At 34.4% G+C, this 25,668-nt stretch overlaps 1 protein-coding gene across 1 annotated transcript in view; it reads right to left on the reverse strand.

Moving 5' to 3' along the window:
• Positions 1–14,674: 14,674 nt before the first annotated feature.
• Positions 14,675–25,668, reverse strand: part of Ifi44l (interferon induced protein 44 like) — a 50,304-nt gene continuing 39,310 nt past the window's right edge. Inside the window, 2 exon segments of the mRNA XM_074079576.1 lie at positions 14,675–16,485; positions 17,342–17,498. Coding sequence (XP_073935677.1) covers positions 16,239–16,485; positions 17,342–17,498 — 404 coding nt within the window. The 3' untranslated portion in view covers positions 14,675–16,238.

Consider the following 25,668-nt stretch of genomic DNA (forward strand, 5'->3'; position numbering starts at 1 on the left):
TCTTGTCTTCTACTTACAATCCATGCATAAATCCTGAGGATTCTGCATCTAAATATCCAAAGTCTACCTAGTCTTTCCAGTACCAATGGTCCAGGTTTGCAAAGCCTCTTAACTAGACCTCTTGCTTCTATTTCAGGTAATAGACAAGTGATTTACATAAGTCAGATCAAGCTACTCCCACATTTCATTTTTTTAAGTTTTTATTTTATTTTTAAATAATCATACATTAATACCAGGGGGTTTCAGTGTGATAAATCCATACATGTGTGCAGTGTAACTTGAAGAAGTTCACCCCCTGTATTACACTACCATTCCTCCGCTCCCTCCTCCTACTTTTTTCACAGTGTTTGGTGGTTTTCATTATGCTGTCTTCATATGTATATATGCAATGTATTTCCCATGGAATATTACTCAGCCATAAAGAAAATTGAAATTGTGTCATTTGCAAATGGATGGAAACCTAGATACAACCAAAAGGTTTTTTTCTCACAGTTCTGAGGGCCAAATACTGCATGTTCTCTCTCACTTGTGGAACCTGGACTAAAATGATGATGATAATAACAATGAGGCTGTTGAGGGGCTATCAGTGGGAGAAGGAGGGGGAAATGAAAGGATAGCAGTGTTGGAGAGGATGGAAGTACAACCTGATTTTAAAGAAATACAAAGTTAGGCACACACATGCAAATACACATGAACTCCAAAGTCTTCCCATAGCCATTAGTATAAAATTCAAATTCAGTTCCATGACCTCTCTCTCTTTCTCCTTCCTAATCTCATGAGTCTCACACTTGCATTCTACACCAGACACACTGGTCCTATTGTCCTCAACACCACTAATCCCCACAATCTAGGTACTACTACTACCACCTTGAGTTTTTGCATTTACTATTTACTCTATTAAAAAAAACTTGAATTTGATTAAAGCACTATATATACATACCTGAAGTACCAAGGCAAACCCCCCTTGGACTATCAGTATACACTTAAAAATACACATATACACAACACCATAAATTTTATAAGTATACATATACCATAAGAGTAGATATCAAATACACATGGATAAATACTTACAGAGGAGATGAATTGGAAGGTACAGGGAAAAAATAAATAGAACTAGACAGGGCTCTTGCTGATGGCAAGTCAGGGGAAGGAAGGAAGGAAGAAAGGAAGAGGGAAGGGAGGAAAGGAAGAGAAAATGGGAACAGAAGTAGGAAAATAATGATGGTGAATATAACTCTCTGACCTCATCACTGGAATACTTTTTGAGTGTGATCTGAGGTCATAGTAATAGCTTAGGGTGTTAGGATCAGAGAAACAAATAGCACATGTGTACACAGACAAGGTAGACATAAAAATAAGGAGCTGCTAAATTGTCCTTTCTTCTTTTCACTGAGCCTCTGAGTCTATCCTGACTTACTATGCCATCTACTGGTCCTTTCAATTACTTGTCTTTCCCAAGCATTCTTGCTGTTTGACTTGAACCATTTTTCAGGAGCAAATACTAAGAGGGTTTTCACTGAAGTACTCAGTTTCTTACTAAAGATATCTTCTCTGAAGCCACCTCTTGGCCCCATGCTTGTATGTTCCAAGTTCCCTCTTTGTTAGTGAAACTACAGAATTAATTCTTTTGTTAGAAATGCTCTTTCAGGGCAAAAAGAAAATATGGTTTCTGATAGAGGCAACAAAAGCATTTCAAAATTTATTGTAACCAGCAGTGTTGATTTTTGCTTTCTAACATTGGAAACCTGTCTTAAAATGGAGTTGTTCTCTTGTCCACCTAAAACGCATTGCTAACAGTTTCCCGTTTAAAATTTAAAACATATTCGTAAATTGAGGACAGATTTCTAGGCTTTAAGAAAAACTTTAAATGTAAATTTCTGAACTATAACAATTACACTCCATGTGCCCTTATTATTTTATTGCCACTTCCACTGACTTTCTTTTCAAATTCCTCATTTATCAAAGTATTATCTGGCTTGAACCATCAAGAACAATAAATTTCAGTATTTTTAATGCTGCTTCAGTCACCTACTTCATCTGAAGAGCTCGATAAATGTCTGCATGTTCTTGTATCTATTCATGAGGTAGAATCCATTCATTAACAAATATAAAATTTCAACCAAAAAAAATCCTGTCTCATTCCACATCCCATTCTTGACATAATATTTAGTAATATTGAGTCATTTCCCATTCACATTTAGACTCTATTTTTACCCTGAAGGAGACAAATCAAGCAAGTTATTTCTGGAGCAAACACAGAATAACCACTAAACTGACAAGCTATCTTTCCTTTCTTGATGATGTGGCTATTAAGCAGCTGAAGTAAATTCCAGAAACAGATTGTCTCTGTATATCTCTGCTTAATCCCACACAGCTATAATACTTTTGTTATAGAGAAAAAGTGTCAATCTCTGAGCTCTCTGAGTTTCAGGGCAGACGTGAGGCCCTAAGAAAGGAGTCAGAAAAGTATAGCTGTGAACTCAACCTACCCCTCCATCTGTTTTCGTATAGCCTAGAAGAAAAGAATGTGTTTTAAATTATGAAAAAAATCAAAAGAATAATATTATTTCACAATTCATGAAAATTATATGAAAGTTAGATTTCTGTACCCGTAAATGAAGTTGGGTTGGAAAATAGCATGTCCATTTATTTACTCTTTGTTTCTGGCTGCTTTCATGCTACAATAGCAGAGTTAAGTGATTGCAGCAGAGATTACATGTCCCACAAAACTAAAAGTATTTACTAAATTTGCCCTCCAAAAAAATGACTGACCTCAACCTTGAGTTCAAATTGATGAAAGAAAGGTGAGGTGCTACTTTACAAAGTCTCTGGTAAAATGTTCCCCAAATGAATAAGTTTCCTGACAAAAGAAGAAATGCATTCTCTCATCCTGAAAATCCATTGAACTTACTTCCTCACACATTTACCATTTCATCACAGATGCAGGTCTGAGGAGACTGGGGGGAAGCAGGAAGGAAAAGAGAATGATAGACAGTGAGTAATATTGAAATATATTGCATCTGTGCAAAGGTATAGGAAATGACTGAAAGCTGAATAATAGGGGAGCAGGGCAAGAAAGAGTAAGTAATAAAGGGGACTAATCTGATTAAAGACAATATATACATGTGTGAAAATACCAAAGCAAAACCCCCTTGAATAACCAATGTACACTTTTTAAAAAATGAAAAACAGGAAGGTAAAAAAGGTCCTGTCCAGAGGAGGGTATCAGTGGGGGGTAAATGGAAAGGATGAAAGACAGTGAATAAGGTTAATGTACTTTGCATACATGTATGAAATAGAACTACAAAACTTGTTAAAATTATTCTAAGAAGGAGGAAGGAGGGATGTGAGAGAACGGTTGAGGCATTAATCTAATATTGTAAGCACATATGTAAATGTCACAATGAAAACCTCTGTACAATACATGCTAACAAAAATGTAAAAAATAATTCTCAGTATTCTTTCTTGTTTCCAAGGCTAACCTTCAATTTTACAAAAAAGAAGGGAAGGGCTCAACGAGATACTTCCTATGCAAATGTTGACAAATTTCTTGTAGTCTGTGAATTAGAATTAAATGAGAAGCTCTGAATATAACCACAAAACACAAGCTGAAATTCATCAAGGTAGGATCCTGGTCCATTTTAAATTACAGCATGAGGACAGCAGAAAGGGAGGTCCTTGGTATCTCTGAATTCCTATTTTTATGTGACTGGCCCAACGAGAATGGAAGAAGCTCTAAGCTTCTTCTTTTGTTTACCTTTTGTACTTCATCCTGTTAATCAGCAAGGGTTTTGAGGCAAAAAAAAAGTTGCAGAAAAAGAAGAGGTCACCTTGGTAATTTTTTTTTTCTTATTTCTGGTCGCCTTGGTTCCTATTCAGTGCTTTCAAATAGATGTTTTTATTTATTCCTTTTAAAAATTGTATCCAGTTTTTATTGTTTGATCCAAGATAGGAAGTTTGTTCTGATGCAAGCTATTGCCTTAAAACCGAAGTAGAAATATTTTCTTTCCCTTTTTAAAATAGTCTCAAATCTTTTTCTACTACAATTGCCAAATAATAAATCTATATGATTCACTCCAACAAAAAGTGACCTTAAACTAGAACTCCTGGGAGGTGTCTTTATAATGGGAAATGTATTTTTACTTAGTGCCAAAATGATGGACTCTACAATCGTAGAGATAACGTAGCTGCGGGCCATGGGATAGCTGAATTAAGACCTATGTAAGAGCAGATTTCTCTCTTTTTTAAAAAATTCATTTTACATTTTTATTAGAATATTACTTGTATAAAGCAGTTTCATTGCGATATACCCACCACATGTATACATAATGTACTTTCATCAATTTTCATCCTATTATTTTCTTACCCTACCTTCTCCTTTTTAAGTTAATTTTTAATAGGACTCATTATTCTATTTTCATACTTGTGTTCAACGTATGTTGACCATACTCATTCCCCTTCATCCTCTCTTTGGCTTTCCTGCTAGACCTATCCCCAGACAGCTCCTGTTTCACATGCTTGTCATTCATTTTTGTAAGGACTAGATTCCTCATATAGGAAAGAATATATGCTATTTATCTTTGTCTGTCTGACTTATTGCACTTATCATGATAATCTCCAGTTTAATCCATTTTCCTGCAAATGACATAATTTCATTTTTCTTTATGACTAAATAATCCCACATTTTCTTTATCCATTCATTGGTTGGTTGGCACCTAGGCTGACTTTTATACTTTAGTTAGTGTGAATAGTGCACCAAATAACATGGTTATATAGGTATTTTTATTGTAGGCTGATTTTTGTTCTTTGGGGTATGCACCAAAGACTGTTAATAGCTAAGTCACGTGGTGCTCCATTTTAGTTAAGGAACCTCCATACTGATCTCCATAGTGGCTGCTCTAATTCAAATTTGCACCAACCGTGTATGAGGTTTATTTTCCTCCACATCCTTGCCAGCATTTGCTCTTTTTTTTTTCTTGATGATAGCCATTCTGACTAGGGTGAGCTGAAATCTCAGTGTAGTTTTGACTTGCATTTCTTTTATGGTTATGGATGTGGAATATTTGCCATATATTTATTAAACATTTGTAGCCATTTTGAGAACTGTCCAATTCGTTTGTCCATTTATTAATTGGATTATTCAGAAATTCATTGCCTATCCTAGATTTTATAATGTTTTCCTCTGGTAGTTTCAAAGTTTTGGATCATTGATCCTTTTTGAATTGAGTTTTCTATGGAGTCAGAGAAAGAGATCTAGTTTCAGTCTTCCAAAATGTGGATATCCAGTTTTCCTGGAACCACTTGTTAAAGAGGCAATTTTTCTTCTTATGTATGTTGTTGGCACCCTTGTCAAGAATCAAATGGTAGTAGCTGCATAGGCTTAATTCTGGAACTTCTATTCAATTTTATTAATCTGCATGTCTATTTTTGTGCTAGTATTGTGCTGTTTTCGTTACTACAGTCCTGTAGTATAGCTTGAAGTCAGGTACTGGGATACAACTAGCATTGCTCTTTCTGCTCAGGACTTCTTTGGTCTATTGTATTTCCATGTGAATTTTAGGATCATTCTTTTTATTTCTGCTAAGAATGTCATTAGAATTTTGGTGGGGATTTCATTGAATTTATTAATCACTTCTGCAAATATAGCAATTTTAACAATATTAATTCTGCTAATCCATTAACGTGAGAGATCTTTCCATCTTCTGGTCTCTTCTACAATTTCTTTCTCCAGTGCTGTGCAGTTTTTAATTGTACAAGTCTTTAACATCTTTGGTTAAGTTTATACCTAAGTATCTTTTTAAAGCTATTTTGAACTCTTTCTGAGCTCTTTTTCAGCAAGTTCATTATAAGTGTATAGAAGAGCTGCATGTTGGTCTTGTGTCCTGCATTTTACTGAGAATGCTTATCATATCTAAGTGGGTATTTTTAGGTCTTTAAAGTGTAAAATCATATCATCTACAAAGAGGGATAATTTGACTTCTTCCTTTCTTGCTTATACTGCTTTTACTTTTTTCTCTTCTCAGCAGAAATCTAGTGCCATCATCCTGGTCACTTGCTCACATCCTGAGCCCAGCTCAGCAGAACTCAGGGTGATAGGTAGAACAGGATGCAAAACAGTTGTTCTCAGGTATCCAGCAGAAAAAAAAAATTGCTTATGTCCTTTCTCTGTCACTTGGGGAGACTCTGTGGAGGGATTTGATCTTGCTATCTACAAGACACTTTTGTTAGTTCCTCAGTTTATTTCACACTTAAAGATTAGCTAACCTAGAAATTAATGACATTGGGAACAATGTTGAAGGGCTATGGGGAAAATTCCAGCCAAATACGAACTGTTATTAGAAGTATATTTTTCTCCTTCTGAAGGATATTTTTCGATTAAGAATACCCTATTAAGAACAGGTTATTTTATGTGAAAAATTTAGTTCCATCTAACAGTCTTGGCCTAGAGGGATATATAACCAAACAAGAATGTATGGTAGCAATGAGGTTCAACATTCCACAAACAGTGCCACACAAGCCTGTGTTCAAGTTCTCACTCTACCAGTTCCAGCTACCTCATCTCTAAACAGGACAGTTGAATTCAGTTTTCTGTCCTCTTAATTCTTCACAATGGGATTACATTTCAACAGATGAATGCTTGAGGGACATGTAAACAGTATCTAAACCATAGTAAGGTCCTCATTTGACAAATACAAATGTCATCAGTTCCTGTCTTAAGAGTTACTGGGAAAAATGGCTAAAAAAACATTTGTTATGACATTTATTACATAAAAGAGCCACTATTTACATCACTATTTACAAGGATATAAAAGGAAAAGCTATGGCATAAGTGCTGGATACAAAATGGTAGACATAATAGAGAAGGAAGAAGAAAGATGATGAATTATAATATAGAAATATCTCAAAGAAAAATCTCTTTTTATTTATGATTTTTACCTTGAGTGGACCCTTTCTGGTACCTCTTCATAGGTCCAGTGAGGAAGTGTTGCATTAAGACACTGAGTTACTCTTTTGAGCCTAGAGAAAACTCCTTTGAATGAATCACTCTTGTATATGGCCATACTATCCTGAACACGCCCGATTTCGTCTGAATGAATCACTCTTAGTACCTGTTGACATGTACATCCAAGTTTCTACCTGTTTAAATATCCTGCATGTGAAGTAAACAATGCATTTCTTTAGATGTTTTAAACTGCGTTTGACTGTCAAATGATGACTTTTCTTTCTTTGATTTGAATGGGAAGATTTGCTTACCCTAAAGTGTCATATAAATTAATAAATGACAGTCAAAAAGAATTCATGGGTTACCATTAGACCTTATGATTTTTTTTGTCCTATGATTCTGTATATCATTCTACGTTTCTGCAATGCATTCATAATTACTGCCATTGAGGCAAAATAACAATAATAAAGGTTGAGTGGAGAAAATAACATAGTTAATATATTATGGTTTTATGACATACTGGCTCTTAACGCAACTCATCTATTTTGTGACTAATAGCACAAAGAGGAAACATGAAATTAGTAGCTGAACAGAGCCACCTAGCCATCAACCTGGTCAACAGCCACTGATGAAGCTCTGTAGGCTTGTAGGCTGGCACTAAGATCATTCTTTCTCAGTGCAGTGTGTTCCCAGTCTTCTCACTGCTCTTCCTTCTTTCTCACTTTCTAGTTAATCTATTACACTCCTTTTCTTTTCTTCTGCACATGTCTCTCTCATAGCCAGTTGTGAGCTTGATGCTGCTTAGTCACACAAATTAAACTGGTTAAAGAAATGAAATGGTATTCTTACTTCTCTAGATATTTGAGCCTCCAAGTGGAAAACTGGGACCAATTACAGATATTTGGTACTTTTGGCAATTTTAAATGATGTGTGAAAGCAGAATAACATGATTGATTTTTATGTTCTACTGTGATTGAATGTGACTGAAAATTGTAATATAAGTTGTTTTGTTTTGAATTGAAAACTAGAAGTTGAGATAAAAGTCACAGAAAGAATCCTGTGTAGTGATATACACGTCCTTGCCATGGCTGTGATGCAGTTAGGCTGTGTCATCTTAAACCAAGCTGGACCTTCAACAGTTCAGTCCTTGTCCCTGAAATGATCTGCCTCACCCTCCCAGTGTCCACTGTAACTGAACCATGTACAGAACTGTCTTTCCTAAAGTATTTGCACAGTCCATGGTCCATGATGCTTAACAACAAATGATGCTGCACAGGTGAATTATCTCTTTCCAGAATTCTAGGAAATGTGTCATTGTCCATACTGAGCAATTGTAGTTTGAATTTAGACATCTGCAGATACAAACCATCCTTAATATTTGTGCTAAGAAATCACCTTCTACATCACTTGTATGAGAAAAATAGACTGACAGCCCTTTCTAACTTTGTAACCTTATCTTGAAAATGAGACAGGAACCTCTGCATTTAGAAGAAAACAATCTTGTAAAAAATTCAATGTGCTTATTTTTAAACAAATTCAGTTTGAACCAAGGATGATAAATACTCCAAAAAAAGTGAAGGAAAATGTCAACACCCATTGTACCTTCAACTTCCCTATGCTTCAGCAAGAAAGTCTTTCCTTCCATCTCTGAGCTAAGTCCTCTCTAGTGTCCAGCAAGGGGTAATGTATGTCATACATTCCCAGTGTCCTTTGGATGCAACACAAAGCATCTGACAGAAGTGCATACCTGCTTTTTATGGTGACTCTTTGGTGTACAGTGCTGTATCGGGGAGCAGAATAGCAGCAGCAATAACTAAAGAGGGACTTTTCTGGGAGTGGGAGATATGGCACCCTGGAAAGGAGACACTTATGAGTACTGGAACAAAGAGCAGTTCTGTCTATGTCTGTGAAGAAAGCACATGAACAGTCAACAGTTCTAGCAGGTAAAGCTCTGAGACACTCAAGGATTTATCATGGAAAAACTTCAATAGAAAACTTCACTCTTTATGTTGTACACAAATCCAGACAAAGATGAGGGTACAAGTATGTGTGTTCATGTGTACATTTGTTAATGTTATTATTTTAACTCATAATCCTTGCTTCTTTACCCATTGTAGGAAATACCCAAAATATACAGATTAATTGAAAATATGTGGGAATTCAGCAATCCATGAATTATCTAAAGTTTATGAAAGTAAGGAGTACTTTAATAAACAATTTCTTTGTAAATAGTATATCTTTTCTATAAGAAAATTACCTGGGTGGGGCAAAATGTCTTTTTTTGTAATTATGTTAGGTGTACTTCCAAGGAGTTTTCATGGCTTTTAGGTCCCTGTTTCTAACATACTCTTAATACATATCTTAGATTTTATATTGAAACCAAAGTTTAAAAAGAAAGGTTTTTTAAAAATTCAGTCTATCTCTTGTAAAAAATCTTGGAGAAAAACCTTTCTTCTGTCCTTTTCAGGCTTACTAATAGAAGCAGATGGCATTGGACACCTTAGACATTTTCAAAAGGCATGAATTTGATGTGAAGTTTTAGATCATAAAACAAAAAAACTTTACATTTGGACCATTGAGGAAAACCATATTCAAATCTCAGGGTATTAGTGATTTTTATTCTTTCTCAGAACCACACATTTTGCTTTAAGCAAAACAAGAACTCTATACATCTTAGCACCAAAAAGTAGTATTAAATCATTGGGAATTTCTAATCAAAGCAGTAGCCAAAAATATTTTTAATATTACCAGAGGAGGACATGCACAATAATTCCAGTACCATAATGTAAAACTTACTATGCCAAAAGAAGAATCATCAAAGTACTACAAAGTACAGGAATGCTGATGGAATATTTTAACTAGCCATTTTAGAAAAGCATTTGATTTGGGTTTTGAACAATTTTTTGAGTTCTAATAGGAAAAAAACCATAGACCCTGCATCATAAGCTATAGGATCAGTGTATAGGGTAGGGTTCAGAGGCATGAATATACCTCCAGTGTTTAGCAATGGAGAGAAAAATCAGAGAGGTTGGAAAGTAAAGTGTGGGAAAGAAAAGGAACTATAGGATGGTGAGCATCACTTTTGCCTCCATACCCATTCCTCAGGCTAGTGTCCAATTCTCATCTGCATCACAGGAATGTACACCCCTACAGAATGTTCTCTCCCTGCTCACACCTACACTGGTTTATGACTGGGTTTTGACAGATACTAGCTAGAAGCTGAAAAGTAGGAAGGCAGAGATCCTAAGGTATGTCTATACTTCTCTCACTCCCTGGGCATGTCCCACACATCGTGACTTCCATGACTGCAGCTTCCACAGGGCATCCCCTCCTTCTGCAATTTCAATTCTCAGTAGGAAACACCAACAGTGATTATAGTTCCTGCCAAAGGACTTCAGTTTCTTGGTTCTGGTAACACTACTTCTTCAAATTGTCCGTCCAGTCCTAAGGGTGGTGGCAGCTTCCAATTCTGGCTAACCTATGCCTTGATTTCATATTCTGGATTTGCCTTCTCAGCTTTCCCATAATCATAATTTAGTAGTCAAATTTTTATATTGAATGACTTTCATATACATGACCTGGGGTTATTTCTCTCTTCTGCTGTCTCAAGTCTGATGAACACAGATGATCATTAAGACTGGCTAACAAAAGAGGCCATGATCTCCGCTCCATCTTTCCTTGACATTTCCTGCTTCAGGTCTTTATTAAGCTGTTTTTGTTGTTTTCACCACTGACTTTTGATGAATTAAGATTACATTCTGTCAGGTTTTGTAAGCTTTCAAATCACTTTATTTAACCTTCCCAAACATTATTGAACATTTGTTACAGAAACTGTGCTAATGAACTCCTGCCCACATAAAGCAGTATAGCCAAATATACTAAATAATTAATACATAGTGTGATAATGTTTAAAGATATTGCAGATAAGGAATCAGCACATTGTAGGATAATGCTTCAACAGCCTCCATGTAGAGTCAGGAGAATGCAGACAGATAACAGAGAAATCAATTCCAGATTGGTGGGTGGTATAAGGAAGAACATTACAGAAGGAAGGTCAGAAAAATTTTTCAAAGGTAATAGGCATTTGGTTAGTTCATATTTTGCCTCAGACAATTTGTGAAGAAGTGCTTTACATAAATTCTTTCATTTGATCCTAAAAACAGCTCTGCGAGATATTGCTGAATCCCCATTTGCCACATGAGAAAACAAGGCAAACAGAGGTTAAGTAGCTGTCCCAAAGAGGAGCCAGACTTCAAATCATCCTGTGAGTTGACTCTAGCAACCAAATACCTTAATTACTTTTTAATATCTCATGGCTTCTCACACAGAATTATTTTAAGCAAGATCATTAAGATTAAATGGAAATTTGATATAGTGAGTAGAAGGGGAATATGATGTGAAAGAATAATATGAACAAAGGCATGGATACAGGAGAATACATAAAGTGATTAGAAAAGGAAAGTCATTCAGAAAAGCTCTTGTTTTATTGAGATGAAATATGTCTAGATTAGGAAAGTTATCTCTGATGTCAAACGGACATCTAAGATTAAGTAATACCTAAATGCCTGGTAAAGCATTATTTCTGAGTATGTCTATGAAAATGATTCCACATGAGGTTCTCATTCACTGAATTCATTGACTTACTAACTCAGTCCATTGACTGAATGGGCACCATCCAGTTGGCTAGGGGTCTGCGTGGAACCAGAAAAGATAGAAAAGGACAATCTCCCACCCACACCACCCCCAGTCCTGTAGCTGGGACAAACTTCTCTTGCCTGTGGACATCAGAACTCTAAGTTCTCTTGCCTCTGGACTCTGAGACTAGCATTAGTAGCCTCCTGGATTCTGAGATCTTCATTCTCAAACTGACAGTTGACTGAAAGTTATACCACTCATTCCTCTCGTTTTGAGACCCTCAGATATGAACAGTCACACACCAACATCCTGGTTCTGTAGCTTACAAATGCTTGCTGTGGGACTTAGCCTGTTCTTCTAATAAATCCTCTCTGATAGAATCTATCAACCTGCCTATCCATCTATCTGTCTGTCTCTTTATAGATCCTTTTGGTTCTTTCTGTCTCTCTGGAGAATCCTGACTAATAAACACACTGTCCTATGCTTAATACTATATAGCTGAAAGTAATTCATTCTCAATCTTCATAAACAAAAAATTGGCAAGAAGTAGGGATATACTGTCAATTTGTAGCAATTTTCTATGGTAACCAATTTTCAAGCAAGCACTTTAGCTTCTATAAAATGAACCTGAATCAACTACAAACTAAAATTGAGGAAACAAAGCAGTTGAAGCATTTTCTCATGATTCATAATATCTTTTCAAACTGCACTTGTAAGTGACTTAAAAATTTCATTATCCAAAAATTTGTAATTGAGGATTACATTTATAGAAAGCAAAAGGCAAAAGTACTAATTTTATGGGTACTCACAACAAGCCCTGAATATTCTATACTCATATTTCTACTCTTTAGATTGATAAACCTACTAGGACACATGAAGTGTAAATGTATGTGAAAAAGAAGTTTGATAAAATGATAGAAATAACAAAATATAACACAGAACACAGCATTTCCAAATATGTTGACGTAATTAGTACCAAAAGCAAATTATATTCCATTTAAATATTATTTAATACACTTAGTAATTAATGTATAACAGTGGTTTACAATTCCTGTTGTGATAGATTTTGACAAAACTTTGAAGCCTCGGCAGTTTTTATTCAAACTTCAGAATTCTATCCTGAACATTTCTCCATTTTGTAGAGCATTGACCACTAGAGGGCAGACATGACTAAGACATTTAATGAGCTTCTATTGATATTTTAAATTTTGAATCAATTTTAAATATATTGCATTCTTGAAGTCAAAGTTGTACCTTCTAAAAATTATAAAGTATAAAAGCCCTGATAGTTCACCTGAAAATTCAACTTTCAGCCTCTTACTTTTTCTTTTATGAGCCACAAAGGCTTGTCTTTGTTTTCAGCTATAATAAAATTAAGTTTGCAGTACAGAGACATAGTAAGTTGTCCATTTGTTACTATTAGAATTGGCAATATTCATTAGTACCTGAATTTGTGTTGTCTAATATGCATTTATTCTAGTCGAGACCCAATGCCATCTTTTGTCCTCAAGGACTTTAACCCAAAATCTTTTGGAAATTCTCTTCTAGATAGTTTATTATCACATTAGCAGTTCCCATAAAGGAGTATGTCATAATTCTACCTAATATTTGTAACTTGAGTGATGATATCCCTGTTTATTTCATGTACCCTAAAAGATACACCCACCCAATGGGTCAAGGTGTCAGCCTTTGTATTCTAACCCCTTATAAACCAGCAATCAGGTTTTATCTGGAAATAAATAATATGTTCCATTTGAATTCTTTCACAGAATCCTACAGATTTCCATAATTTGACTTCTCAGAGTGCATTCCTAATTGTCCAGTCATGTAGACCCCATCTGTACTAAATGCAAGATCATAATCACATCATGTCAGTAAATACATCACTGTACTCCACATGAGAATCCTAGACAAGCTACCTTCAACTCTGCCCATTGCATAGACTTAGTTTTACCTTCTCCCACTAAGATTTTACCATCAGCAGAATGAATGAGATTAGACTTCCAACAAGCAGGATGTCCCACAATTAGGGAACTTCCACCAGGAAACAAGGAAGCTTGTGTCGCTTTAGTAGTATGAAAATCATAAGTTCCGAATTTCTGGTGATAGACGCGGACATTTCTGGTAATTCCATCACCTGTTCCACAGACAGGGCTACAATCTGCTTATGAATATAATTCACTTTCCCAAAGCCACCTTTAGTTACTATTGCATTTCTATTTCATCCATTATTAGAACTGACTAATCATTAATAGAATATTTCTCTGATTACCCTACATAGTATTTTGCGGTCTCAGACTTAATTAATGTCTTTCAATGGTGAGAGCTATCTCCACCAAAGCCCAGTTTCAGAACAATTGGTGCTCTCTCTCTCTCTTTTTTTTTTTTTTTTTTTTTGGTGGTACTGGGGTTTGAACTCAAGGACTCATGCTTACTAAGCAGGCGCTCTATCACTTGAGACACACCTCCATCCCTGGACAATTGGCTCTTGAAGTGACTATTTAGCTACCTCCATCATGTAACTTGTCAAGTACAATTATCCCAGTTGCCTCCAAGTAACTGACATCTGCATATGAATGCATAATACTTCCAAAACAATTTGTTTACCAGCATTGCATGGCTCTTCATATGTATACTGTGCTTTAATACAAGGCTTTTAAAATAATCACTAATTTTTGACTTCTTAATAGGATTTTTAAGCAAACCCTATAATCTAAAAAAGGAACTAGATATGAAACTTCCTGGCATCTATAAGATATATATGATGGTGTCTCCTCAGTTCAGTTAATACAACAGTGGTCATCTCCATGATTAACTGTCTTCTTCTGATAATAAGTCATCCTGCTTAGCAAGGTCTGATCTAAGATGTCTGATCATATATCCGTGGTCCTCTAGAGAAAGTGATTTCTCCTGTGGGTAAGCATATGACTCAAGCCAGATCAACCGAAGTCCTTTTGTGGAGTATTTTGGAAAGAAAAGTCCTTTCTTTTCTGGTCATAGTGGAATGAATGTGAGCCTAAAGCTTTAAGATTTATTAAGAATGATAGCCTGAGAGAATAACATCAGCATGCTAAAAGAAGGCATGGGGTGGGAGGGTGGGGGATAGAGACAGAGAGAGAATATAACTTTTGTATTTCTAGATTCAATCTCCAAAGCAAGTTCAATCTCAGGCTTTTCTATGGCTTGATTACTTGAACCAATATTATAGTGATCTTTTTTTTCCTGTAGTTCAGGTTGTGTTTTGTCACTTGTAACTAAAACAGTTATAACTAACAGAATGATCAAGCTATAGTAACTTTCAACTTTAATTATGTGACACCCTCACAAATATTACTCATCATATGCTGGGAAAAGGGCGCAGATATTAAGCAAATAATGACTTTAAGTTTAAAAATACATTAATTGGGTAACCAAAGAGATTAAAATAAAACAGTTTAGAAATAGAATATGAAGGCAAAATTAAGATGAAGAAGGTAAAAATCAGAAGATTCTGAGAAGTCACAATAAGTCATATTAAAATAAACTTTTTCCAAAGCACACATACTCAAGTTAGAACCAGGTTTTATAAGAAGAAATTTTATTTTTCATAGATATAAATATAAATCCAAGAGAAATTTTTTTCACAATTAATGACTTTAAATTTTGCTTTTCCTACTTCTACAGATGTATGATTTTGTATATATACCCTCATCCTAGACATAAACAGAATTCACCCCTTTAGTCTCAGGTACTAGTCTTGTCCCTGTGTTTTCTCCTTTCTTGGTTTCACTCTTCTAAGATGAGAAAATAACTATTAATATGTGCCATGTTCACATTTATTTTCTTCTTTTGCGCACTTTCATGATGCATTCTGATGACTGATAAATAGAAAACAAAATGTTTTTAGTGGATTCTCTGGCAAAAATCAACTAGAGGGAAGAGGAATGTTGAGTCACTGCATTTCTAAACCCATCCTGACTTTAGGAGTATGCTCACCATGAGGAGAAGAAATGGAGAAACCAAGATGGCAGAGTCAAGAGAGCAAAGTTAGTAGTATGAGACTCTCCTGATAATTAGAGAATAAGAGAGAATTGAAGAAGATAAGATCCAATCTGGTTCTGGGTCTCTCCTCTCAGAATGTGCTTCTTTCCTTGGGACCCAGACAAAGAGAATGACAGAGAAGAATCATTTCAAACATTTTTGCCTTAAACAAGAATGTAAAACAGGTCATGATAGGTGAGGACATTAGCAGGAAGGGGAAGGTAAATGAAAAGGGTAAAGGAGGATTCATATGGTTCCATATGAATATGGAATATTTAAACCTATCAAAGTCTTTTTAAGAAGGGGGAGGAGAAAGAAAGGATGAACCAAAATAGAGTACATCACTCACATACATGGAAAATTTACAATGAAACCCCCTACATAACTACAATATACCAACAAAAACCTTTAAAATTTTATATTAAAACAAGGAGGAAGAGAACTCTTACAAATCCTCTGGGATGTATTAGGGAAGGGAGAAAACAAGAAGGAAGGAAACGTGAGAATTAAAAAGTAAAACATATTCAGCCAGTGGGTTAAAAGGTAGGCCTAATCCACAGAGCAAATGCCTATAGAAATAGAGAACTGACAGGTATTCAGTAGATCCAGGCCAGAAGTGGCCAAGTAACTGACACCATTAAGCATCTGAACCACAAACAGCACCTACCTGTTCAAGAGGCAAGTCCTCTAAGAAGTCATCTGTAGCCAACAACATCTGTCTCAGGGCAGAAAGAATCAGAATATCCTTTACAGGGTCCAGTTCCCACTCTGAGACATAATTGCTAACTACCAAGATGTCAGAAAGAGCAAATCCAAGTTTTCTGTGAACTGCCTGTATCTTCAAAACACAAATTAAAACTCTCCTATTCATTCTATAGAAACTGCTATGAAATTAAAGCATTTTAATAGACTTACACTGGAGTCCACAATTTTTCTATTTTCTTTTACAAGCCATTCTCAGGATAAGTAGATTTTATTAAACTACTTTAATGTTTAATTCTTGATTAGATTAGCTTGCCTCTGGAACCAGACCACAATATGGCTGTCATTCTGTATGCTTCCGTTTTCTCATCTATAAAATATAGTAAGGACAGTACCCATCTCATAGGGTTCTTATTAGGATCAAATAAAGTCTAACACATATTTAGTGCTCAAAAAATACTAGCTATCATTATATTCTCTCAACTGTTTGCCCCACCTCCACATTCCTTTCACCTCCAATCTATCCTCCTGCAGTGGCAAAGGTTAATTTTGGGGATCCTTAAACGTCTTTTACTGTTGTGCTGAGTGGGGATGCATTGTGGCATTTACAAAAGTTCTTAAGATACATATCAAATATATCAACTTGAATTCACCCCCTCCATCATTGGTTTTAGTCATTTCATAATATTTTTCATACTTAATCATATTCTTTTGTCAACTTTTTCTTATCCCACCTCCCCATCCCTTAACCCACCTATAAAATTATAAGCTTTTTACTGAAGGGGAATTGTTTTCATTATCTGTGTATCTGATTAGAGACTGTCATACTAGCTTGATCTTAAAGGCCATCAATAAATATTTGTTGAATTGAACTTAATTGAATTGAATTATAATGAGGAATTATCCATCAGTGCCAATATAAATATATATTACACATATTTAATTTTAAAACTTGAGAAGTACATCCTAATTACTCAAGCAATTATTTTACTTCTTCCCAAACTCAGTATCTATTTTCACTTTTATACAGAGTAATATCATGTATTATAGTGACATAACCTAGAAAATGTGTTTACAAAAAAATTACTTGTTACCTTACACTTCACAGGAACATAGCTATATATGTCTATAAAGTCATCTTTTGCAATTAGATTGATGCTATCCACATGAGTAAGCAAAGCCACGTGTACCACACCTATGTCAAACAGACATATATGGTTTTTATCATTACAAAGAACATTAGTATGTTTAAGTTAATGAGTTATTAGTTATCTATGGAGAAATTTTAGATTTGGGAATTTCCCCCACATCCACCTATCAAAAAATGCCCCCAGGAATTGGTGATAATATATGGAATTTCTCTGACATATAAAGTCCCTTTCCTTGCCTTCCATGGTAAAAAACAAAAGACAGCTTCAAATGAAACCATTTCTTCAAAGAACTAATTAAAATTGATGCTACAATGTCACTAATTTATATCCTTTCCAAACAGTAGTATTTGGTTAGAGACTAGAGAAAAGACCAAAGGGTTCTAATAAAGAAGATGGAGAACAGCACTCAAAATGACCCAAACAATGTATGCACATGTGAATAAATGAACAAAATAAATAAATAAAATAAAAACTTCAAAAAAAAAGACAGAATGCATCAGGGCATCACAAATAACCTGCTACTATTTCACAGCATTAGCAAGTGTCTTCATGCATATTTCTTTTGCAAGATTTTAAATTTCAATAAGTAGATAAGTTCATCATTCCTTGCTTCTAGCATAATTAAATTTGTATTAAACTTGCTCTTTCCCATTCAAAATAAATAAAGCCAAGCAATGCCAGAGTGAAACATCAAAACTCCCTGATCCTGTTAACCTTGTCCAAAGCCTGTCTGCTACCTCTCCCTATGAAACATCTTACTTTCCTGGGGGTATTTTCCTTACTAAAATATTCCTTTCCACTTTCTAATCCTTTAAGCCCTAAGAGGAAATCTATGACTCTTGTCAATAAGTGCATACCAAGATGGATAGGTATCAGGAGTTTAGGATTCAACCGCTCTTCATTTTGCTCAATCCTTACACAAAGTTCTCTGAGGTAGTTGCTATTTTTATAGTAATTTTATTGATTAAGAAAATGAGGCACAGAGAGTTTAATTAAGTCATTTGCATCAAAGTCATATAGCTACTCAGAGCTCAATTGGATTTAACCATGCTGATGAGCCAGAAAGATTCAAAACTGCAACTACTTAACTCCTTCATCCTGCCCATAAAATATTCTACAATAAAGCCTAGTCAATTACCCTTAGTAGCAAAGTAGAATGAGACTCACCACATTTTATCACCTCTCTTCGAATTCTTCTGATCTTTGCAACCATCTCATGAGAGAGCTGTTCAACAGAGTTGGCATCAAACATAAATGCCACACAATGAATTCTGTCCTTCAGAAATGGGCAATGAATATAGTTTCCATGTTTTGGTGTGATTGGTTTCGTGGAATCAAACTGTAAGGTAGACAAGAAACAATGTACTGATTCATACGATACATACCAGTGGCTAAGCAAGTAAGCAAATAGTGAACAAACCAGACAAATCTCTGATATTATGAGGGTAACAATCTAATGAAGAAGTATTCACTATTCAAGTAACTAGCAGCCCTTTCACCTAGTCACATAAGGTTTCTGCGAACAAGGAACATATAATCTGAGAGTAATAAAGAAGGAGACATAAAAGGGATTAGAAGATGGCAGAAGGTATTCTGGATAAAAGGCACAATGGAGGGAAAGGTAGAATTAAGAGCATTCAGAAAGAAAGCTTGTATTATCATGCAGAGAATAAAGTGGGAAAATGCTTCAAGGTGGGATAGATGCCTTTACTTTTGGACTAGCAACTGGTCTCCTGGAATGTGTCTCACAGAGATAGTGGCAAATATATATATATATATATATATATGTATATACATATATATATATATATACACACACACAAGACTACATACTGCATAATTACTGGCAGCAGCAAAAGTCTGATATATCAATAAAACATAGTGTTGCATTACTTCTCTGAAGAAAGGAGGAACCATAAATCTTTAAGTATTTCATTATATATTTAAAAAGAGAAATAAACCATAAATTTGATATGACTGTTTATAAGAAGAAGGAAGGAATTTATTTGAAGGGACAGGGGAAGAAGACAGATTTTTTAAAATTTTTCCTTATTTTGTATATTTGACTTTAGAGTTGTATAAATGGTGGACACAAATATAGAACAAATTTAAATTTAAAAATGAATCCCTAAATTAAGTTAAACAAGTGAACTTTTTCATTCATTTGGGATACTGCCTGGCCTTAAAACATGATAATTTATATACCCCATGAAGATATAGGATGTGTGCTAAATACAATATAAAAATCTGCTAAAACTTTTTGATTCCAGTTTGGGTTGTGAGTATATTAAGGGGTACTGAATATAATTATGATTAGATTGCATGGGCTAGTAACAGACTTTTATTCTGAGACTACCGGAACATTATGTGAGGTAGTAATGAGTTGTGACATGGTAGTCTTGTCATTTCTGGTGTCCTTGAGAATAAAAATTCTCAGTTGGGGAGAAAATATATACAGATGTAATATAGAAGAGATTAAGTAAAAAAAAAATAACTCCAGTATTGAGTTTAAATAATATGTTTCCATATGAATTTATTATACATTTTTATCATAAAATATTTATTTCTTAACTCTGCCATACAAAATGTAAGAAAAAAATGACTAACAAAGTAACAGTGGCAGTTTTAGTGCCCTAAACCAGGACTTCTTGAGAAATAGCTGATTCACAATCCGGAACAGGTAATACACAAGATGTAGTTGAGATATCTAGTCATACCAGAAACCAAAGCACATAGCAAAGACTTATAGATTTATGCCAAAGAACTCAGAATATAACTTGTAGAGACCCCTACTAATCCAAGATGGTATATTTGGCACTAGGATGAAGAAAAATGACAACAGATTGAAATATATCAAACCTGCTCAATTCATATTTACCTCATAATAATAATAAATTAGCAATGGCCACATAATCAAATACTCACAATTTATTATTTCAAAAGTTCATAACATAGACAAAAATCAAACATATGTCTTACTTTTTCTTTGTAAACTATGTGTTCCATTAGATAATTAAATAGTAGGTAAGAGGAAGTTTCTCTTCATATGTAAACTGATGAGAAATAATAGAAATATCACTATTTTTGCACACAAATAAATGTATCTAGTCATTGAGCATTAACGAATAGCAATCAATATTAGAAAAGTGAGACAACCTAACATTGTTCTTCCACTCTATATTCAACTTCCAGTTGAATCAACAGAAAATAAGGGACCATGTAAAATGACACTGAGGGATTCAAAGAATAGAGTTCAAGCTACATAGAAGTCTTCAAAAGCAACCAACCAAGTTTCTTTAAAAAAAGAAAACTGGAAAGGAAAAGAGACAAAACTGATAAAGGCATAAGGTACAGGTAAAATGAGATTGAATAGTTTACTTTTCAGGAACAAAAAGCTTTTAAAATGCATGATGCTTAAAAGGAAGTTAGAGATTTTAACATTAAGCAATATTTGACAAGATAAAAATAGTTGTTCATGGTAGACGTGATATGGGTGTTACGACTATGTTTAAGAAAAGATACAAATACATATTCCCTATGTGTTTATTTTATGTATGTAAGTATATATTAAATTACAAATGAAATACTACATTTTCTCTAATTTGCTTCAAAATAACACAGGAAAGTAGAAGATGGGTAAATGCAGACAAAATAAGATTAGATGAGTCAAAAAATTTTGTCTCATTTTGCATACATGTAAAATGCTCTATAATGAAAATAATTTTTAAGAATACTTAAAAGCAAATATAATATGTCTATAGGATAACATACATTAAGAAATAAAAGGAACATGTATAAACATTAAAACTGTCTTTCTGAATAGAAACACTGGATATACAAAGGTATAAATCAAATTTCAAAATAAGATGTTGATATAATTTCAAAGTAATACCAAATCAAGCACAATCAAACAATATACAAGTAAGCTCACTTCAAAAAGTGTATGTGTAAAAACTGTCAAAAAAAAAAAAGCAAAAGTGGGGGCTGGTGGAGAGGCTCAAATGGTAGAGCAGCTTCCTACACAAAGCTCTGAGTTTAAGCCCCAGTATCACCAAAAAAAAAAAAAAAAGAAAGAAAACAAAAGTGAGAAATGAATGTTAAATGTGACTTGCCCAGTGACATATCAAGAAGTAACTGATTGTTATGATAAAGAAAACAACTGAACAATATGGTAATTAAAATGATATCATAAAGGAATAGGTAAACGCATCAATAGAAAAAGTGGGAGAAAACCAAAACTGATTTCTGCAAGTATTTGGTAAGGAAAAGGTACAAAAGTCATTCAGTGAAAAATGCTGATATGACTGACTATTCATTTAGTATAAGATTAATGATTAATTTGAGGTCTAAATGTTATGAAGATGACTAGAAATTTAAAACAGCATAGAGACTAAAATGATTTTTGATCTCCCTCTTCTTTTCCCCTGGAATGCTGAGAGTTCTCAGCATTAACACCTTGAGAGTGCTTAATGATGTTGAAACATACATATCTAACTGAGGTGGGGCTGCTATAAAATTTCCACAGACTAGGTGACTTAAACAATAACCATTTACTTCTGGAGACTGTAAAGTGTAAGATCAAGATTGAATGTTTGTTGAGGGTACTCTTCCTGATTTGTAGAAAACCACCTTTGCTGTATCCTCACGTGGCAAAGAGAGAGATCTCTGTGTCTCTTCTTATAAGAACACTAATTACCTTCCAAAAACCCAGCTTTTAAATGTCATCACATTGGTGTTTAGGGCTTCAACATACAAGTTTTGGTAGGGGACACAAACATTGAGTCCTTAGCACTCTATGCTGAAGTATTCAAAAAGAAAATAGAAGAATTTTTGAAATTAATAACCTTAGAAAGTTGTTGTACTAGCCCTAGGCTGCCTGTGGTCTTCAGACCTCCTGTTACATAAGAAAAGTTACCTAAGTGGGTACCTATATCTGAATTTCTGTTTCATATAAAATAACCAAAAAAATTGAAAGTAGAACAACATTCATAATTTTTACAATAGCTATGACAGAAGAGATCTTTGGACATTTTTATCCTTTATGAAATATACTATCAAAATGAAACAAAGGAATTTTAACAGGTGTTTTTTAAAAAGATAAATGCTGATGCACAGAGATTCGAACTTGACATTATACAGAGAGGGCAAAATAGGCATTTTTAAAATCAATTATAATTTTTTTAATGATTAGCCAGATCTTACATGGTATCTGTCAGGAGTGTGGCCTTTTAAGATGTAGACTCTGTCTTCCTTACACAGGCCACCTTTCTCACTCAGCCCCAGTGAGTCACATAGAACAAATGGCAGGGAGTTGCCATCATTCCCATCCTTGATAGAATATGTCCTATACTGAAAAGGTAAGAAAAGAAACTTTAAAAGTATATTTATTTGTTGTAAATTGAGATAAAGCCTACATGTAATGAGTTAACCAGCAAATGGCTTTTCAAATTAAATTAACTTGAACCAAAAAACTAAAGGCTGGGTAGCCTAAAATGTACTTACCTCCACAGACATCCCAGTTGTATTAGAGCCCACCAAAGCCTGATGTGTTACATAGCCTTGGAAAACAGATTTCACTAAGTTGCAAAAGCTAGACTTCCCAGCTCCAACTGGACCCAGTAGCAGAATTCGGCTTTGGTGAACCAGGTCTCTATATGGCTTATAAGATCTTATAGTAGCCAGTAAGCTCTTCCTGACACTATTTAAACACAAGAGTATTTATAATTTTTTGCATTTTAACAATTAACTGATGTCACATAACCTGACTTTATCATAAGTTTTCCTAAAATTCATTTCTTTTCCTACATATTATTATAATTTTTTATTAGCAGCTTCCCTTCTTCCATAAAGAAATGAGACTACCCTACCTTGAGTTCTATTGTAAGCCAGGATGGTGCATGCCTGTCATCTCACCTACTTGGGAACTGGAGCCAAGACCATGAATTTGAGGCCAACCAAGGCAGAAGGTAGGGACACCCTATCTATCTCAAAAACAAAATGCAATAAAAGGGGGAGGGTCTAGAGGCATGGCTCAAGTGGTAGAATGCTTGCCTAGCATTCATGACACTCCAGCTTCATTCCCCAGAACCACACACACACACAAAAAAAAAATCCTATTGTAAAAGAAGGAAAAACAAAAATAATACTTGTAACTAAAGCTAACCAGTCATACGACTATTTGGATTTAGGCTACTAAACTATATAAAGCTAGGCATAAACATCAGCTATGTTAAACATGAAGATAAATTAATCAATAACAAACTTCAAGAATCATAATATAATATGCAATTTTTGATGTTTATGGAGCTAGATCATTTCTAACATGTTTTTAAAGTTCATTAATAGGTACTCTTCCACAGTAATTCTATAAAGTAGTTGAAACTTTACTGTAAGAATTCTCAGCAAAAACAAAAAACATGCAGTGAAATATTTTCCGTCAAGTATATAACATTAGAAACTGATTTACTCATTTGTGGGTTTTTGGTTTTAACATTTCTATGATCAAATAATTTTATGATTATAGGTATAATTTTAGCTTGTTGTTGGATGATCTACATATTCCTTGTGATAATTTGTGTTGCCAATTTTTTGGTGAAATCTATTACAGAATATGTCAAAGATATTGAACAAATAGAAAGTTAAAAACATTGGCTTACACACTGACTTCTTTTTCATTGGTCCAATAAATCTAGGGAAAATGAAGAAAATGTAGATTATAAATTGTTAAATGGAACGTTTTTAAAAGATAGAAACTTCATAGCTTGATCTGAAAACCCAGAAAACATCTCAAAAAGCAGAGAGAAAAGAATGAAAAAAAAAAAAAAACCAATCAGATTATAGAACTGGAGTCCTCAGAATGGGCAAGGAGTGTTGTGAATTTGTTTGTGATGGATTTAGAAATTACTATGAGCTAGTTACTCCTAGATATATTTTGTTTTCCCTTACTTAATTGGCAGTGTCTATTGCTGCTGTCCTACATGGTATTTGATTGTTTGTTGATTGTGTGGGATTTTTCTTTTTAAGTCACAAATCTGTTTTGATTAAGAAAAGCTATATACCAACAGCTTAACTCAGACCCAAATGCAGATAAAGTTTGAACTTTAAAATCTACTGCTGAAATTGGATAATACATTTGAAGAATCTGGCCTGTGGATAAGAACATTATAATGCAATAAATAATTTGAAACTTAAAAAAAATAAATTGTTTGATGGATGACTGAAAGAATTAGTGATTTTACTAGGGACAAACACATAAAAAACTTTTTCATGGAACAGTATAATATAGTAGAGAGTAAATAGAGAAAATGCTGGCAATTCTCATTAACACCATCTCATTTGAAAATACAAGAGCTAGGACCAAGATAGTCACTGCCAAAACTAGGGTCAGCAGATCTTTTCTCACCCAATTGGAGTTGGGGAATGGTGTTTTCTGAATCAGAGAAGTAAGACCTAAAGGCATGGACAGCCAGGAAAAGGCTGGGGTTGCTCTAAGATATGTTCTCTAAACAGTGCAGAGAGAGATAATGTGTAGAGTCACACAAATAAAAAAAAAAAAACAGGCATCAGAATTTCTCAAAACCTACTATCAACAATTGGGACCAAGAATTTCAGTTCAATTGATTTTCTTCCTGGCTGCAGAAGAGAAGATAGGACTAGTGTCTGGCCAACCAGAGCACAGTGAGTGGTTCAGGGGTGGGCAAACCACTTCATCCAGACCAATCAGTCTCAAGCCCAAAGTTTTTTGTTTTTGTTTTTGTTTTTTCACTTCTTGGAAAAAGACACACTTTCATGATGGAAAGAAAATTGAAAGGATGAGGCTCAGTGATGCTGGAAATTCTCTGAACTATGACATTATGTGGGACACTTACAAACACAGTCATGTGTAGTACAACAAAGTAAGCCTCATTAAATTACCAACAGTAGAAGTTCATTTAATGATTACAATCTAATGAAGTTAGAACGGACTAAGTATAGGTCAAAAGAAAAGCAATTTTAGGGAAATTTTGAAAGCATTTTCTTAAATAACAAAATCACAACTATAAATATGTGTTAATTCATAATGTTAACATAAAAACACAAAGGTATTTATACCTTACAGAAATTTTGGGATAAAATCACACTTTACTAATGACAAGAAAGAAGGAAAGGTTTCTGGGTTTTTTTCAGTAAATGGATAAAAAATCAAATAAATGAGTTTATTTTAAAACTATAAAT

Source organism: Castor canadensis, chromosome 7 (genome assembly GCF_047511655.1).
Source record: "Castor canadensis chromosome 7, mCasCan1.hap1v2, whole genome shotgun sequence".
Classification (NCBI taxonomy): Eukaryota; Metazoa; Chordata; class Mammalia; order Rodentia; family Castoridae; genus Castor; species Castor canadensis.